A 19,251-nucleotide genomic window follows, 5' to 3' on the forward strand; every position below is an offset into this window, starting at 1 on the left:
CGTGTAAGTTTTAACCTCTTTGAATTTTTAGTAAATGTTGGATTCCCATATTTTTTCAATTTTTATAAATTTAAAAAATTAAACTAAAAAAGACTCATGAAATAAAAATAAAAACTCCCTCTTTTCCCCATAAAAATAACACAAAATAAAAAGCAGACGTATTTTGTGTTGATGGATAAATTTTTGAAAATCCTGCCAAAATGGGCTTCAGCTTGTATACATATACTCTGCATTATACTTAACATCCACTAACATTTAAGTATGAGTATAATGTATACAGGCTGAAGCCCCACCTATCTATTGATTGCAGATGTCAAGCCCAAGAAGTACTAATTGGTTAATCGTGTAATATTTTTATATCTAAATGAAATGACCAAGCTGATGAACAAATCTCTGCTGTTTCTATTTTGAGAAAAAGAGGTAATATTGTTCTCTGCGATTACCGGCTTATTTGAGCCTATTAGGACATAATGGAGGTACCTCCATTACGACCTTCTTTCAAACTTTTCTTTGTTGCCTATATACGTGGTCCGAATTGTCTTTTTAACTGGTCCGAGGTGTCCTTTAAAATAGTCCAAGTTGTCTCAAAATTAGTCAGAGTTGGCTTGGTCCGACTTGTATTTGGTTCGAGTTGTCATATATTCCTATATATCACATGAGCGCTTGATAATGCACATTTTAAAATATTTTATATCAAGGGCTTGCAGGACACAGATTAAGTGTGATCCGTAAGTTCTGGAAAAGAAAGCGGTACCAGCTATACCCGCATCTTTTTCCTTATTTTAATCTGTTACCTCAGACGTTACTTCTAAAAAATGCCAGAAGAAAATTCAAACGACGAATTTCCAAAGATTGATGTTTCGCTTGAGCAAGATGGAGGCATTTTGAAACAAATATTACATGAAGGAGAGGGTGAAGAGAAACCACTAAACGGCGACACAGTGTCAGTTCATTATGTTGGTTGTTTAGATGACGGAACAGAGTTTGATTCAAGTCGGTCAAGAGGAGAACGATTTACATTTGAACTTGGAAAGGGTAAAAATCATAAATCACGTAAACACACACCAGTCTGCAGTCACCACGCTCGCACACAGTCTTATTGAGTTATTCATGTTATTAGCTGAAACCGAAAGTAGAAAATTAATGAACAGGAAGTCTGTTTATATTCTGCTTTCTACAAAGTAAAAAAGATGCTGAGTGAAAGAAATCACACAAACGAACCTTCTTTCAAAATTTTTGGAAGAAATATAATTTGGAGAACAGAGTTTTTAAGTCACGATCCATACATGCCATAGAAACACCACAGAAACCTCAGAATTCCTGTATTTTAAAAATTTTAGGTGTAACACATTCCCTTACAGGTTGCGGCCTGTTATCATGGTTATCTGATTCTAGATTTCTAGATTGAAAATATATTTCTTGTTTCACACTTTACAGAGTGATACATGTATAATGCCAAACAAAATTGGTACAAGTCAAATCGGCACCTATTTAAAGTCAGTTTGGCATTTGGTTATTCAATATTCGGCACCTAATATTATTTTAAAACGACCGACCGCCAAATAAATTTTGCAGTCGTATATTGGTATGACGTTGGCGGCGTCATCGTCGTCGTCCGAAGACACATTGGTTTTCGCACTCTAACTTTAGTTTAAGGGAATGGATCTCTATGAAATTTTACTATAAGGTTCAATACCACAAAAGGATAGTTGGGATTGATTTTGGGGGTTATGGTACCAACAGTTAAGGAATTAGGGGCCAAAAATAAGCATTTTTGTAACTTCCAGACTTAACTTGTGTGTTAGTGTATGGATCTCTCTGACATTGTACCACAATGTTCCATATCACAAAGGGAATGCTGTGATTGATTTTGGGGGTAATCGCCTCAAAATTTTAGGAATTAGGGGCCAAAAAAGGGGCAAAAAACAAGCATTTTTCTAGTTTCATGACAATAACTTGTGTGTAAGTGTATGGATCTTTCTGAAATTGTACTACAAGGTTCCATATCACAAAGGGAATGCTGGGTTTGAGTTTGGGGGTAATTGCCCAAAACGTTTAGGAATTGGGGGCCAAAAATAAGCATTTTTCTAGTTTCCAGACAATAACTTGTGTTCAAGTGTATGGATCTCCCTGAAATTGTACTGCAAGGTACCATACCACAAAGGGAAGGCTGGGATTGATTTTGGGGGTAATTGCCTCAAAATTTTAGGAATAAGGGGGCAAAAAGGGGCCAAAAACATTTTCTAGTTTCATGACAATAACTTGTGTGTAAGTGTATGGATCTTTATGAAATTGTACTACAAGGTTCCATATCACAAAGGGAAAGCTGGGTTTGAGTTTGCGGGTAATTGCCAAAAACGTTTAGGAATTTGGGGCCAAAAAGGGGCCAAAAAGCAAGCATTTTTCTAGTTTCCAGACAATAACTTGTGTTCAAGTGTATGGATCTCTCTGAAATTGTACTGCAAGGTACCATACCACTAAGGGAAGGCTGGGATTGAGTTTGGGAGTGATGAATCATAAGGGGGTTCAAAAAATTTGGGGGGAGGGAATTTTTTTTTCTTTAAAATTTTCCATTTTAAATTGGTTATTTCTGAGTTATATATAAAAGCAAATAATAATGATATGGTTTGAATAGGTAAATTAAAAATTTATAAGTTCTTAGACCACATTCATTTTGTGTCAGAAACCTATACTGTGTCAAATATTTAATCACAATCCAAATTCAGTGTGTATCAAGCTTGAATGTTGTGTCCATACTTGCCCCCACTGTTCAGGGTTCGACCTCTGCGGTCGTATCAAGCTGCGCCCAGCGCAGCATTTTATTACCTTTTTCTTTCCTTTTTATATGAGGTATGGGGAGAACAGTGTTTTGTGGGGTTTTTTTTGTGGATTATATATTTTTAATTCAAAACTTACAATTTCAAACGTTAATTAAAAAGATACATATTCGTTTTTTGTTAAAAATCAGCACATGTAATTAAGCAGTTAGAATACACAATAAAAAATAATCAGTTGGCTTTCTGTTTAAAGTTTTCTCCTTAAGAATGTGACTTTGGCAATGTTTGGTATCTTTTGCCTCCCTTTCTCAATATTCTATGAATAATGTTTTGATTGGTTATCAGTTTAAAAACTTATGAATATGAACTTATATCAATTCCAAACAATAACCTGTGTATTGTTTAACAATTTTGAGGTAGTTTTTGGAAAATGACGCTATCAGCGGCATGTTTCCGATACCATTGACCAGAACTAACGGAAGTTGATTATGCCTCCGCCTACCGCACTCGGTTTCATATTTACTATTTTACATACTATTACTAACTGGAATCTGCTTGTATTACGCTACACTCGAACAAAGTGTTGTAGTCGGACGGGAACCAGTTTACATACTTAATTTTATTTACCAAAAAGATATCTTGACCTGTCCATATGTTTTTTGTTATTAAATGGTATTTGGAGCTATCCCTTTGTTATATTTTTCATATTTATTTAAGCTTTCACTTTTATGCACATGTCTTACAATCGTAAACAATCGGTATGTATACATGATAAATAGATCCGTTTTGTTATGGTGTTGGACTTTTTACCCTCCAATGATCAGCAATCGCTAGACAAAATAGTTCTCCTAAATAATGTCAGCCTTTCATGCCATTTCTACTTTACAATCATTAAAAAAGTAATAACCGGAATCATTTTGATATCCATTGGATAGAAACTGGTCTTGATCCAGATTTACGAAGATTTTAATAATCGGATATTAGTAATACGGTTATACCCACGCGGTGCGTATGAATCTTTGTTTACAAAGTTATAGCAGCAGAGTCTGTAACTGTATCATTGTTAGTTAACTACACTGTTATTGTACTTAATATGATGAAAACTGCATATGCAATATAAGATGTCAACTCGGCCAATACAGATTTTTTTCCGTATTGGCCGAGTTCTGATCCGGCCAAAACAGGATTTCGGAACGTCTCTAGACAAGTCTAGTTTTTAGATCGTAAGTCAGGATAAACTCAAACTGAAAGTAAACAGTTGTTTGTACGACGCAGTTTTTATTTACTCACCATAAACAAGCTGAAACGTTCAGTATGGCATATATTTTAGGTTAAAGACGGTCCCATTCATTTAAAAAGCATTTTGAAAGTAGACGATGGAATTATTTCAGGTTTGGGGAACGAGTAAATTATCACAAAGTTCATTTCTTGACGACCTCATAATTTCATCATGTCGATGGTACAAATCGATTTTTACTGTTCACTTTCGCTTCTCATGTTTTGTAAACGGTCTTTTATTTTTAAACCCGAACCAGGCATATGCATTCTGTAATTGCGCAAATCTTCGTTCTTTGGTCAATTGGTTTATGGATAGTTGTATCAATTTCAACTCTTACATTATTTAAAAAAAAAATATATTTGCATTACACATGCAATGGCAGTACCTTTCCAATTACTATTTATGTGTTGTGTCTAAATTAAAGTTGTAACACTTTATAGTGACTGGAAAGGGTAGATAAATTCATCAGATGAGAACAGGCTGAAGATACATGGAAACGGCACCAAATCATCAGATATTGCATCTTATAAAAAGAAACTGAGATTTGGATAGTTCCACTTCAAGGTAAAAATGTTTATCTCTTGTGAAATGGAATAAAAAAATATTGTAACACTGTAGTTAATTAATAAAGATACTATTACATGTATTTCTGTATTGGCCTTATTGTTGGTCCTCGGCATGCAGTACACCAAGACATGACCCAATAACAAGGACAATACAGAAATACTTACGCAATAATATTATAGAATGACAGTATGGTTCAATAGCGGGAATCAGCCCCTCAACTACTTTCACATAAATATCAACTTCTGGCTTCAACTCCTTGTTCGTCTTGTCTGGAGATCTTGTTGTAGTTCCAGTTAGGCAAGCATTTTAGAGACGTATCCCGTCCATCCTCTCTTGACTTGTAATTTCTGGTGATAGATTTTGCCGCTTGACGTTGTATCCTTTCAAGCTTGTTTTTTTTTTGTTACCGTGTAGGGGTCCCATACTATGGCTCCATATTAAATTGTAAGATCCATTCCTAAAGGTCTAGATCATTGTTCTAATCTGACACAAATTTCAATAACTGGAATGCTACCCAAGTTGAATATATGGTGACCTACTAGAACAGCATTATCACTATTGAAATTGTGTTTAATACCATGATTGTTCAATGTCATTAACTTAAATGGAGACAGACATTTGACCCGAAAGGTGGTGTGGGAGTGCAAAATCAAAAACTAACTAACTATGATATATGGTTAAAGAATGAATATCAATTACATGGGTCAACATGGTCAAGGGCAGAGTTGTTATGAAATATCAATATGGCAGAGAAGTGGTTTCAAGTTTCATATAAAGCGACCTGACTGACATGAAATAAAAAATCAAAGGAGTATCCCTATTTGTCTAATCTTCAAGGTGAAATAAAACTAGTAAAACAATATTATACTATTGTCTAAATCTACAGAAATATTTTTTGCTTCAAGTAACAGAAATAACTAGGTCACTAGTAACTTATTTAATGAGTACATGTATGTGGGGTATGAGAGCTTGATAACAACAGGCTCTTCATAATCATTTGGTTTGAAAAGGATACTAGTAGTCTATATTCTTGATTTAGAAAAATGTAATTGCAAGACAAAAATCACATTACTTAGAATACTTTAGATCATTCAGGTAGTCTTCATTTATATGTACAAAAGAACAGCCAGTGGTCATTGGATATTGTAGATCATTCAAATAGTCTTGACCTATTTATTAGTACAAAAGAACAGCCAGTAGTCATTGGATATTGTAGATCATTCTGGTAGTCTTGACCTATTTATTTATAGAAAAAAAACAGCCAGTAGTCATTGGATACTGTAGATCATTCAGGTAGTCTTGACCTATACATTTGTACTAAAAAAACAGCCAGTTGTCATCTTCACATAACACACACATATACGAATATCAATTATATGCTTACGAGACATGTTGGAATGTTAAACTAATTACGGTATGTGAAAATCAAGACTTGCATAAAAAATATCACAATATTAGAGACAGTGGCGTCATTTTTCCTCAGAGCTTTCAGCTCTTTGATTGATGTTTTATAATTAAAAAAAAAAAAATCAAATTAAACAAAGAAGCCATTACCCAAGCTGTTGTTTAATCCACAGATGAGGATATATTTTTTAAACAAATTTAATCATTGTTATATGGACCTTTTGAGTCTAAAATATAGATTATCTTATCTTATTGTAATTTAAATTGTTTTTTTCTGCATTTCCTGTCTACTTGTATAAATGAATACTGTTGGCACCAATTTTGTAATATGTTTACTAGCAATTTCCAGTTTTCATGAAATTGAAGTTCCTTTGTAATGTAAGTTCCAATAGGAACATATATTATGGCATTGTTTTATATAACAAAGTTTTCATTTAAACTTCTGTCATGCGGAACAAATATATGTTGACGAAAATATTAAAAAAAATATGTAAAAACAGAGTCTTCAATAGTTTACTTGCAAAACATACCGGTAATGTTAATTTTGGGTGCCCGGTCTTAATTTCATACCTTGAAAAGAAATTAAAATCTTACAAATTTACTCGTACATGTACAAGCAAATAAACATGACTTATATAAGTATTACCCCTGACATTTGGTGGGTCTTTGACTTTGATAAAATTGAATTAAAATATCACCTTGTCAAGTTGCATGTTCTCCAGCTTTATTATCATTGAGAAATACCATGTATAGGAACGCTTTAAACCTATGAGTATGAATAATTTGTGCAGATTTATTGAGAAATACCATGTATAGGAACGCTTTAAACCTATGGGTATGAATAATTTGTGCAGATTTATTGAGAAAAAACTCTTTTAAAAATCACTGTTTGCCCATTATGCTGCCTGTCAAATATAAATTTTACTTTTAACTTTGTGTATTGTTGAACTGTAATGTCTAATATAACTCTACAATTGTTGATGAACCTTCAAATAATAATCCTTTAAAACTTGCTAAGAAATATTCCATTCAGGCATAGGTATTTCACAAGACGACATAATAGGCAAGTCATTGTATTGTGCTAATGGTTAAAACCACTCATTTTATGTTATTTTGAGTGATTGATTTTTGTTGTTAATCCCACTCTATTTTGTGGAGGCCAGTTTTTATACGACCGCAAAAAAATTTTGTGGTGGTATATTGGTATGACGTTGTCGTCGTCGTCGTCGTCCGGCGTCGTCGTCGTCGTCCAGCGTCGTCGTCCGAATACATATTGGTTTTCGCACTCTAACTTTAGTTTAAGTGAATGGATCTTTTTGAAATTTGACCATAAGGTTAAATACCACAAAAGGAAGGTTGGGATTGATTTTGGGGGTTATGGTACCAACAGTTAAGGAATTAGGGGCCAAAAAGGGGCCAAAAATGAGCATTTTCTAGTTTCCAGACAGTAACTGTGGAACGGTGTATGGATCTCTCTGAAATTATACTACAAGTTTCCATACCACAAAGGGATGGTTAGGATTTGCTTTGGGGGGTTATGGCTCAAACCGTTTAGGAATTAGGGGCAAAAAAGGGGGAAAAACAAGGTTGTCCTGGTTAATGGACAAATACTTTAGTACAAAACATAATTTATAGCAGTGTAAGGGAGATAAATCAAATACATCATTGAAATTATCTCCCTTACACTGCTTTTAAATTATGTATAAAGTAATGGTTAATGAACAATAAAGATAATCTAAAACAGTGTAAGGGAGGTAATCCAAATACAACGTTTTGGTTACTTCCCTTACACTGCTTTTAAATTATGTTTAAAGAAATGCATATTTATAAAGGAAGACCAGTAAAAATATCTGCAAATGTTTTCATCTTTTTTTTTTACAAAAAAATCCATATGAAAGATTTGACACTATATTTTTATTAATTCTATTATAAAATAGATTAAGTTAGCACTATGGTAAATTTAAATGGGTAATTATGGTTGCCAACTCCATTGGAAATTTGAATTGAGATTATGACCATATCTTGAGGGAAAGAATTTTTTTGGGGGAAAAAGGGGGGGGGGGATAAAAAGAAATTGTGGGGGGCCAATTTTTTCTCATTTCAGATTTCAGAAATTAAAAAGAATTATTCTTCAAATATTATTTTTTTTCAAATTTCAAATATTGAAAAATTTCAAGAAGTAATCTTTAATTGCACAGTATGGCGCATTAGATTTGTAAAATCTTTGATCACATTTATTTATTTGTTATGCCGAATCTAACAGTGTATTTAGATTTTTAATTTTGGGTCCAGTTTTCAAATTGGTCTACATTAATGTCCAAAGGGTCCAAAATTAAACTTTGTTTGATTTTAGCAAAAATTGAATATATGAGGTTCTTTGATATGCTGAATCTAAACATGTATTTAGATTTTTGATTTTTGGCCCAGTTTTCAAGTTGGTCCAAATTGGGGTCCAAAATTAAACTTTGTTTGATTTCAACAAAAATTGAATATATGAGGTTCTTTGATATGCTGAATCTAACCATGTATTTAGATTTTTTATTTGTGGACCCCGTTATCTAATTGGTTCATATTGAGGTCAAAAGGGTCCAAAATTAAACTTTGTTTGATTTCATCTAAAATTGAATTATTGGGGTTCTTTGATATTCCAAATCTAACCGTGTATTTAGGTTTTTAATTTTGGGTCCTGTTTTTTAAATTGGTCTACATTGAGGTCCAAAGGGTCCAAAATTAAACTTAGTTTGATTTTGACAAAAATTGAATTCTTGGGGTTCTTTGATTTGCTGAATCTAAACATGTGTTTAGATTTTTGATTATGGGCCCAGTTTTCAAGTTGGTCCAAGATAGGGTCCAGTATTTAAACTTTGTTTGATTTCAACAAAAATTGAATATGTGGGGTTCTTTGATATGCTGAATCTAACCATGTATTTAGATTTTTTATTTGTGGACCCCGTTATCTAATTGGTTCATATTGAGGTCAAAAGGGTCCAAAATTAAACTTTGTTTGATTTCATCTAAAATTGAATTATTGGGGTTCTTTGATATTCCAAATCTAACCGTGTATTTAGGTTTTTAATTTTGGGTCCTGTTTTTTAAATTGGTCTACATTGAGGTCCAAAGGGTCCAAAATTAAACTTAGTTTGATTTTGACAAAAATTGAATTCTTGGGGTTCTTTGATTTGCTGAATCTAAACATGTGTTTAGATTTTTGATTATGGGCCCAGTTTTCAAGTTGGTCCAAGATAGGGTCCAGTATTTAAACTTTGTTTGATTTCAACAAAAATTGAATATATGGGGTTCTTTGATATGCTGAATCTAAACATGTATTTAGATTTTTGATTATGGGCCCAGTTTTCAAGTTAGTCCAAATTGGGGTCCAAAATTAAACTTTGTTTGATTTCAACAAAAATTGAATTATTGAGGTTCTTTGATATGCTGAATCTAACCATGTATTTAGATTTTTTATTTGTAGGCCCCGCTATCAAATTGGTTCATATTGAGGTCAAAAGGGTCCAAAATTAAACTTTGTTTGATTTCATCGAAAATTGAATTATTGGGGTTCTTTGATATGCTAAATCTAACCGTGTTTTTAGATTTTTAATTTGGGTCCCGTTTTTTAAATTGGTCTTCATTGAGGTCCAAAGGGTCCAAAATTAAACTTAGTTTGATTTTAACAAAAATTGAATTCTTGGGGTTCTTTGATATGCTGAATCTAAACATGTGTTTAGATTTTTGATTATGGGCCCAGTTTTCAAGTTGGTCCAAGTTGGGGTCCAAAATTAAACTTTTTTTGATTTCAACAAAAATTGAATATATGGGGTTCTTTGATATGCTGAATCTAACCATAAATTTAGATTTTTTATTTGTGGGCCCCGCTATCAAATTGGTTCATATTGAGGTCAAAAGGGTCCAAAATTAAACTTTGTTTGATTTCATCAAAAATTGAATTATTGGGGTTCTTTGATATTCCAAATCTAACCGTGTATTTAGATTTTTAATTTTAAGTCCCGTTTTTTAAATTGGTCTACATTAAGGTCCAAAGGGTCCAAAATTAAACTTAGTTTGATTTTAGCAAAAATTGAATTCTTGGGGTTCTTTGATATGCTGAATCTAAACATGTGTTTAGATTTTTGATTATGGGCCCAGTTTTCAAGTTTGTCCAAGTTGGGGTCCAAAATTAAACTTTGTTTGATTTTAACAAAAATTGAATATATGGGGTTCTTTGATATGCTGAATCTAACCATGTATTTTGATTTTGGACATTGGACCATAATAGGTAAATTAAAAAAATTCAAGTTCTTAGACCACATTCTTTCTGTGTCAGAAACCTATGCTGTGTCAAATATTTAATAACAATCCAAATTCAGAGCTGTATCAAGCTTGAATGTTGTGTCCATACTTGCCCCAACTGTTCAGGGTTCGACCTCTGCGGTCGTATCAAGCTGCGCCCCAGCGAAGCATTTTATTAATGATGGAGGAAGCCAGAGTGCCTGTAGAGAACCATCAACCTTCTGCTAGCAAAATGGCAAATCCTAGTCAATATAGATTGGTGTCGAACATAACCTGCCACATGCAGGTTCGAACTCACAACATCAGTGTTAACAGGCTAGTGATACAGTTAATAGAATTGAGAATGGAAATGGGGAATGTGTCAAAGATACAACAACCTGACCAAAAAGCAGATAACAGCCCAAGGCTACCAATGGGTCTTCAACACAGCGAGGAAATCCTGCAGTGGAGGCAGGCTTCAGCTGGCCCCTAAACAATAATGTATACTAGTTCAGCGAAATGGACTCCACACTAAACTAAACATATAAATGAACCAAAATTTAAAAAAATACAAGACTAACAAAGGCCGGAGGTTCCTTACTTGGGACAGGCGCAAAAATGGGGCAGGGTTAAACATGTTTTGTGAGATCTCAACCCTCCCCATATAAACAACTCAGACCACTAGGCCACTGAGGCTCCCTCATTTTATGAAAATGTGTATATTGTTGAGTACTGAAATACATGTTTATATACTGATGCCTCACCTTTCAAGTATATAATGCTTAAAAAGACTGACTAAATGAATCAGTTGACTGACCCTACTTTTAATAAAATACAAACATATGTAAACATACATATGATATATTTATTTTGGCCTTGTAATTTATTAAAATTGAAATTTTGGTGAAACTGAAAGAGTTATTTGTGTTGCATATTATTTGATGAAAGAACCATCTGTAATTTCAGATTTTATAAACCTAACATCTTATAAATAATTTATTTGACATACATATCTGATTTGTACTCTTATTGTACATGACAGGAGCAGTTATTAAAGCATGGGATCAAGGTGTTGCCACAATGAAAAAAGGGGAGATTGCCCGCTTTACCTGTCAACCAGAATATGCCTATGGAGAGACTGGTTCCCTTCCTAAAATACCAGCAAATGCTACATTAGTATTTGAAGTTGAGCTGTTTGATTGGAAAGGTAAATTTTAGTTGAAATATGTGCTTTTGCTTCATGGAATATATACATGTAAGGTGACAGTATAGTATGCTATATTTTTAACCGGATTTCCAAAGGAAAATATCAGTTATTAATTTGGTGATGTACGGCTGTCGGGTCAAATTAAGATACATGTATAAATGTTGTTTCCTGTGACTAAATGAAGGTCAAGTTTTATTTTCACGATTTTAGCTGTTGTCGTCGAGTTGTAGACCTTTAAGTAGCCAGAAGTGATACTTAGATTGATTTTAGCCTTTCCATTTCTGAACCCTACATAAATTCATTTATTTTATTAATTTGATCCTGTTTGGGGGTCCAGATTAGCAAATATCATTTTCTTTCAGGAAAATCTGGTTTGCTGTCAATGTGACAGCCTCTTGTTTCGGTATAACTTGCGTCTTGCTAGAAGCCCTTAGTACTACAATGAAAGTCATGATCTTTCAGATTAAAGAATAATTGTAATAGAAAAAAATCTGATTAACTTACATATTCAATTACAACTAAATTTTTCCCTAGGTTGTATTCATATGTATACTCATTTGCATATTTTAAAACGTAGTGATGACAAGGAATATGTACAAATTTACATTTTAGGTGAAGATGTATCAGAGGACAAAGATGGTTCTATCATCAGGAGTGTAATAAAGAAAGGAGAAAAATACAGTAATCCTAATGATGGGGCAACAGTCAAAGGTGAGAAAGATACAGTAATTCTTATGTCGGGGCAACTGTCAAAGGTGAGAAAGATACAGTAATCCTAATGACAAGGCAACTGTCAATGGTGAGAAAAATACAGTAATCCTAATGATGGGGTAACTGTCAAAGGTGAGAAAGATACAGTAATTCTTATGTCTGGGCAACTGTCAAAGGTGAGAAAGATACAGTAATTCTTATGTCTGGGCAACTGTCAAAGGTGAGAAAGATACAGTATTCTAATGTCAGGGCAACTGTCAAAGGTGAGAAAGATACAATACGGGGCAACTGTCAAAGGTGAGAAAGATGCAGTAATTCTTATGTCGGGGCAACTGTCAAAGGTGAGAAAGATGCAGTAATCATAATGACGAGGCAACTGTCAATGGTGAAAAAAATACAGTAATCCTAATGATGGGGCAACAGTCAAAGGTGAGAAAGATACAGTAATTCTTATTATGGGGCAACTGTCAAAGGTGAGAAAGATACAGTAATCCTAATGACGAGGCAACTGTCAATGGTGAGAAAAATACAGTAATCCTAATGATGGGGCAACTGTCAAAGGTGAGAAAGATACAGTAATTCTTATGTCTGGGCAACTGTCAAAGGTGAGAAAGATACAGTAATTCTTATGTCTGGGCAACTGTCAAAGGTGAGAAAGATACAGTATTCTAATGTCAGGGCAACTGTCAAAGGTGAGAAAGATACAATAATTCTTATGTCGGGGCAACTGTCAAAGGTGAGAAAGATGCAGTAATTCTTATGTCGGGGCAACTGTCAAAGGTGAGAAAGATGCAGTAATCATAATGACGAGGCAACTGTCAATGGTGAAAAAAATACAGTAATCCTAATGATGGGGCAACTGTCAAAGGTGAGAAAAATACAGTAATCCTTATGATGGGGCAACTGTCAAAGGTGAGAGAGATGCCAAAACCTAATGATGGGAAAAAGATAAGAAAAATACATTACTAATGATGGGGCAACCACCAAAGGTGAGAAAAATTAAGTTCTTCTTATGAAGAGGCAACTGTCAGAGGTGGAAATAATACAGTGGCCCAATGAAGAGAAAGATGTAAGAGGGAGGAAAAATACAAAAGCTCAATGGAAGGGAAACTAGCAGAGGTTGGTTAGAAAAATACAGCAATTCTGATTATGAAGAAGCAATTTCGAAGGTCAGAAATATACAGTAATCCAAACAAAAAACTCAAAAATGAGGCTTTAAAAAGTGAAAGAAGCATATTTGATTAACTTTGTTGAGAAAAAAATTTAACCTGTCAGGTGTTTTTTATTTGCTTATTAAAATAACAAATTTTCCAAATATTAAAAATTGTTTGACAAAAAATCAAAAAAAAACAATAAATTTCAATTTTGGAGAATTCCACCCTTTGACTGCTAATGGTATATTGGGAACAGTGTGCAACAAAAGTCATCCATGTTAGCAGCATATTTAAGAGTACATGACAATGAGAAAATTAAGAATTGCAAGAAACATATTGTAATTTAACAACACACAAAAACTTTGTTTTGCTTTGTAGTAAAATACACAGCATCCTACAATGGCAATGTATTTGAGAAAGAGAGGGAGTTGGAATTCATTGTTGGAGAAGGAGATGAGCAAGGAATCATCCCTGGTTTGGAACAAGCTGTGAAGAAAATGAAACAGCATGAGAAATCCAAATTTGATATCAAGCCTTCACAAGCTTATGGTGCCAAGGGAAATACAGAGTTTAACATTCCAGGGGAAGCAACTCTAGTGTATGAAGTTGAATTGTTAAGCTTTGAAAAGGTACACATTATTTACTGCGTTGCTAAGGAAAAGTTGTAACATAAAGACTGTACTGTATACAAGGTTTCTTTATCTTAAGGTAAGGAGTGTTACAAACTTACAGGTAATTTGGTTCCACAATCACCAGTGAAATTAACTTGTTGTTATCTTATTTATATAAAAATAAGGAGATAGGTATGATTGCAAATATGTATGTGTAGTTGCAAAAATGCTTCAATCACATTTTGAAACATAACTGGCAAAATATTTGTAGTGTTTATTTTTATTGAAAATTGTAACTTTAGCATTCCTGTTTTTTTCAGACAGATTGGCAAAATACATAGCTACCTGAGGCAACTTGTCACCCTCATTGATCAAAAGTATGCAAAATGACTGGACATTTTTTGTTGTGCTAGTCTGTTAGGCTTTATATAACACAAAAATGACTAGTCCAGTAGTAACTAACTCCCTGTACATTTTTATGCCCCCGCCGTTGCGGAGGGGGCATTGTGTTTTACCGTTGTCCGACTGTACGTCCGTACGTTCTCTAACTTGAGTTTGCCTCAACCAAATGTTATGAAACTTATACACAATGCTTATTGCCACAAAACACAGATCAAGCTTGAATTTGGGTAGCGTCACTTTTACCATTCCAGAGTTATGCCCCTTTACAAATGGAAAAATTGCTGAATTTTTCGTTTCTGTTCTCTAACTTTAGTTTGCCTTAACCAAATATTATGAAACTTATACACAATGCTTATTACCACAAAATACAGATCAAGTTTGAATTTGAACAGAATTTTACTGTTCTAGAGTTATGCCCCTTTACAAATGGAAAAATTGCTGATTTTTCGTTTTTGTTCTCCAACTTAAGTTTGCCTCAAGCTAATGTTTTGAAACTTATACACAATGCTTATTACCACAAAACACAGATTAAGTACACATTTGGTTAGTGTCACTTTTATTGTTCTTGAGTTATGTCTCTTTATAATCTTGTATGCAAGCGGGGGCATCATCTGTGTCCCATGGACACATTCCCCATTTATTTTGAATTTAGAAATATCCTTCAGAAGACCAATCATCCACTTTAAAAATCCTCTTATTTCTCCCTCTTTTTGCATTTTTTTCATTACAGTCAGTAATAATTTTTCTAAAACTTACAAATCATTGGATTATCTATGCATTGTTATTTTCACTTTATATAACCCAAGTTACCTTTTGGCATGTTTTTTTTTAAGATTTATTGATGTTGATTGGATCCATACTTTAAACATAAATAATTTAACTGCTAAAAGTATGATGAAATATTATAAAACCAAGTGTCCTACGACAAATGTCCTCTTTGAAAAATGTCCCCAGTGGTACAGTTCTCACTTGGAATTTTAAAAAGTGGATACTCAATAAATGTATCAACAAAAGAATGCCATTGGTTAGAAGTCTTTGAATAGAGAATGGAAACAGGAATATGTCAAAGAGACAACAACCCGACCTAAGAGCAGAAAACAGCCAAAGGCCACTAATAGGTCTTCAAGGCAGTGAGTAAATCTGGCACTGGGAGGCAGGCTTCAGCTGATCCCTTAAACAATAATGTATACTAGTTCAGCAAAATGGATGCCAAACTTAACTCTGAAAACATACAACTAAACCAAAATTAAAAAAACAAAAGACTAACAAAGGCTAGAGGTTCCTGACTTTTAAACATGTTTTGTGAGATCTCAACCCTCCCCTATACCTCTAGCCTATGTTATCATGCTGTATAACACATACAGAATGCATCTTCATACACATTTGATTTTTTTTATAATCCAATGCTTTAATATAAATTCTGGTATGAATGTGCATTTATATATTGGCTGATTTCAGGCAAAAGAATCTTGGGAATTTTCTACAGAGGAAAAGTTAGAACAATCAGAAATTGCTAAAAACAGAGGAACCCATTACTTCAAGGTAAGATTGATGTAAAAAATAACTAAAGTATGGTATGTCTCTTTTAGGAGAAACAACCTTGGGAACTTGATACGTACGGACGATCGGATATTGCAGAACAAGCCAAAAATAAAGGAAATAAATATTTCAAGGTAGGCTAATGATTCCTTAAAATTTGGCTTGCTGTTGACTAAGTGTTTTGCTTTGACATTGTATAATCTTTGAACCAAAACATTGCCAAAGAGAAAGCTGAGTTCACCCTGGTTTTTAATGAGGTTTTGTTTTATGGACTATTGTTTTTGTCGAGCCTGCGACTTTTGTCGCAGAAAGCTCGACATAGGGATAGTGATCCGGCGGCGGAGGCGTTAGCTAACTTCTTAAAAGCTTTATATTTTAGAAGGTGGAAGGTCTGTATGCTTCATACTTTGTATATGGATGCCTCATGTTACGAAGTTTCCGTCAGTCACATGTCCAATGTCCTTGACCTCATTTTCATGGTTCAGTGACTACTTGAAAAAAAAGTTCAGATTTTTTGTAATGTTAGATTCTCTCTTATTATAAGTTATAGGATAACTATATTTGGAATGTGCGTACCTTGCAAGGTCCTCATGCCCGTCAGACAGTTTTCACTTGACCTCGACCTCATTTCATGGATCAGTGAACAAGGTTAAGTTTTGGTGGTCAAGTCCATATCTCAGATACTATAAGCAATAGGTCTAGTATATTCGGTGTATGGAAGGACTGTAAGGTGTACATGTCCAACTGGCAGGTGTCATCTGACCTTGACCTCATTTTCATGGTTCAGTGGTTATAGTTAAGTTTTTGTGTTTTAGTCTGTTTTTCTTATACTGTATGCCATAGGTCTACTATATTTGGTGTATGGAATGATTGTAAGGTGTACATGTCTAGCGGGCAGGTGTCATCTGACCTTGACCTCATTTTCATGGTTCAGTGGTCAAAGTTAAGTTTTTGAGTTTTGGTCTTTTTTTCTAATACTATATGCAATAGGTCATCTATATTTGGTGTATGGAAATATTTTATGATGTACCTGTCAGTCTTGCAGGTTTTATTTGACCTTGACCTCATTTTCACAGTTCATTGCTCAGTGTTAAGTTTTTGTGTTTTGGTCTGTTTTTCTAATACTATAAGCAAAAGGTCAACTATATTTGTTGTATGGAAGGATTGCAATCTGTAGTACATGTCTGCCTGGCATTGTTCATCTGACCTTGACCTCATTTTCTTGGTTCATTGGTCAATGTTTAGTTTTCTTGGTTAAGTCTGTATCTTAGAAACTATAAACAATAGGTCAACTATATTTAGTGTATTGAATGATTGTAAGGTGTACATGTATTTCTTGTTTGGTTTATATGACCTTGACATCATTTTCTTGGATCATGTTAAGTGTATGTGATAGTTGTAGTAAAGCTTTATATTGAGGACTATCAACATAATATCAATGATTAGTAAAGAAGGCGAGACATTTCAGCGTGTGCACTCTTGTTTTTATCTAATTGACTTTTTATGTTCAAAAATAGACAGATCGGTCATATTTGGACTTCATTTACTCACTGCTTTCATTTGGGGTACATTGGAATTTAAACAGCATAATAAGACAGAAAAAATCTATTTTCTGTGAAGACACACATGCTTTATCTTGCTTAGAAATGCTCTTAATATTAAAAGTTTCTCTTTTTTTTCTCTATTTTTTTTAAAGGATGAAAATGCATGATCTGTAAAGTTTCTAAAATTTCTAAAGAATGCACTACTTTAATATTGTAAAAATGTCTGTATTACTAAAATTTTGTGAAAACTAACAATCAAACCTTTCATACCTTTTGTTTTATCATGTTTATTAATTAAATTAGAATTAACATGCCCTCTTCCAGTGATGGTCAATAAAATTACTGTACATATGTGTGCTAAAAAGAAATGCAAATTAACCTGTTTTCAGATAATAGGTTTATCATAAACAGGATATAAATATATTTTAAAGGCTACATTTTTCACATTAGTGACTTTTGATAACGTTAGATATAAATCACTTAAGTGACAATATGTTTAAATAACTGTTTATAAAGTTTTAACATAATACATGCTGGAAAATATAGCCAGGTAAACTGGTTAAGGTAGCTGGGGTGTCTTCCTCCTTCTTAGATTTTGAAATAGCAGATAACAATCGGTCTAGATATTTAATGAAATGTGCAAATTTCGAGAGAAGTATGTAATTCTTGTGTAAGACTTTTCATGTTAATATAGAAAAATTATGTTTTTTATCATATTTTACGGCTGTATTTTACAAAAAATAGAATATTTTTGTTTGATTCCATTTTTTTTCAACTTTGCAACATAAGGGGAGATAGCTCAGATAAAGTAACTTTTTAAGAGAATGTGTTATGAACTTACCTATTTTATTATGTAGCAAGAAAACGAGTTCCGTGACCCCATTTTCTCTTTTTCTTAGCTGAAAGCATATTATTAGCACTATCTTCTCATATTTTATCTTAAAATTCTATGGTTTAGTTTTCTTTTTATCACACAAAATTGGGTTTTCCATACATAATCTATACAAACTCTGACAATTTTGCACAACCTGTAGTGTGAGAAAAAGCCTGGTGACCCATACTTTTTATTATATTTTTGAAAAAAGCATGATATAAACTACATTTTGACAAATTAAAAAAAAATTCTATGGATTTTATATTTAGACCATCCATCTACCTTAAGAAGAAGCAATTGAATTGTGTAAGATTCAATGAAAATGACCAGTCCATATCAGAATAAGTGTAAGGGATAAATTGGGTAGGGAAAAAATGACAGATATTTTAAGTTAATTACTAACTTGTTTTTTTTGGGGTTCATACACTATTTTAAGTGATTTTTTTAATGAAAAATATCCCAAAACATCAAGCTTAAATCATAAAGTGCTGCATGGTTAAGCCATTCAAAACAATATTCTTACTCTTTCACCTCAATTAGAAATAAACTGGTGAAGACGTTAAACAAATGAAGTCAAAGACCATATGATTATTTTTATGCCCCATTTATGGGCATTATGTTTTTCGGTCTGTGCGTCCGTTCGTTCGTCCGTCTGTCCCGCTTCTGGTTAAAGTTTTTGGTCAAGGTAGTATTTGATGAAGTTGCAGTCCAATCAACTTGAAACTTTGTACACATGTTCCCTATGATATGATCTTTCTAATTTTAATGCCAAATTAGAGTTTTGATTCCAATTTCACAGTCCACTGAACATAGAAAATGATAGTGCAAGTGGGGCATCCGTATACTATGGACACATTCTTGTTATCAATTAAATTCAAACAATCTATCAAAAACTGTCAAATATAGATTTGTT

General features: G+C 33.4%; 1 protein-coding gene across 3 annotated transcripts in view; it reads left to right on the forward strand.

Annotated features, from left to right (window-relative positions):
* Nucleotides 1-710: 710 nt before the first annotated feature.
* LOC127705800 (peptidyl-prolyl cis-trans isomerase FKBP4-like) overlaps nt 711-19,251 on the forward strand; it is a 28,567-nt gene continuing 10,026 nt past the window's right edge. For 2 of the 3 annotated variants that reach the window (XM_052210148.1, XM_052210150.1), the window contains exons 1-5: nt 711-1,035; nt 11,339-11,503; nt 12,116-12,214; nt 13,747-13,997; nt 15,840-15,923. In XM_052210148.1, the coding sequence (XP_052066108.1) occupies nt 816-1,035; nt 11,339-11,503; nt 12,116-12,214; nt 13,747-13,997; nt 15,840-15,923 (819 nt within the window). In that variant the 5' untranslated portion in view covers nt 711-815. Of the gene's footprint in view, nt 1,036-11,338; nt 11,504-12,115; nt 12,215-13,746; nt 13,998-15,839; nt 15,924-15,970; nt 16,055-19,251 lie in introns of all 3 variants that reach the window. The other variant, XM_052210149.1, reaches the window with a different exon arrangement.

The sequence above is a fragment of the Mytilus californianus genome, unplaced genomic scaffold, assembly GCF_021869535.1.
Source record: "Mytilus californianus isolate M0D057914Y unplaced genomic scaffold, xbMytCali1.0.p SCAF_6, whole genome shotgun sequence".
NCBI lineage: Eukaryota > Metazoa > Mollusca > Bivalvia > Mytilida > Mytilidae > Mytilus > Mytilus californianus.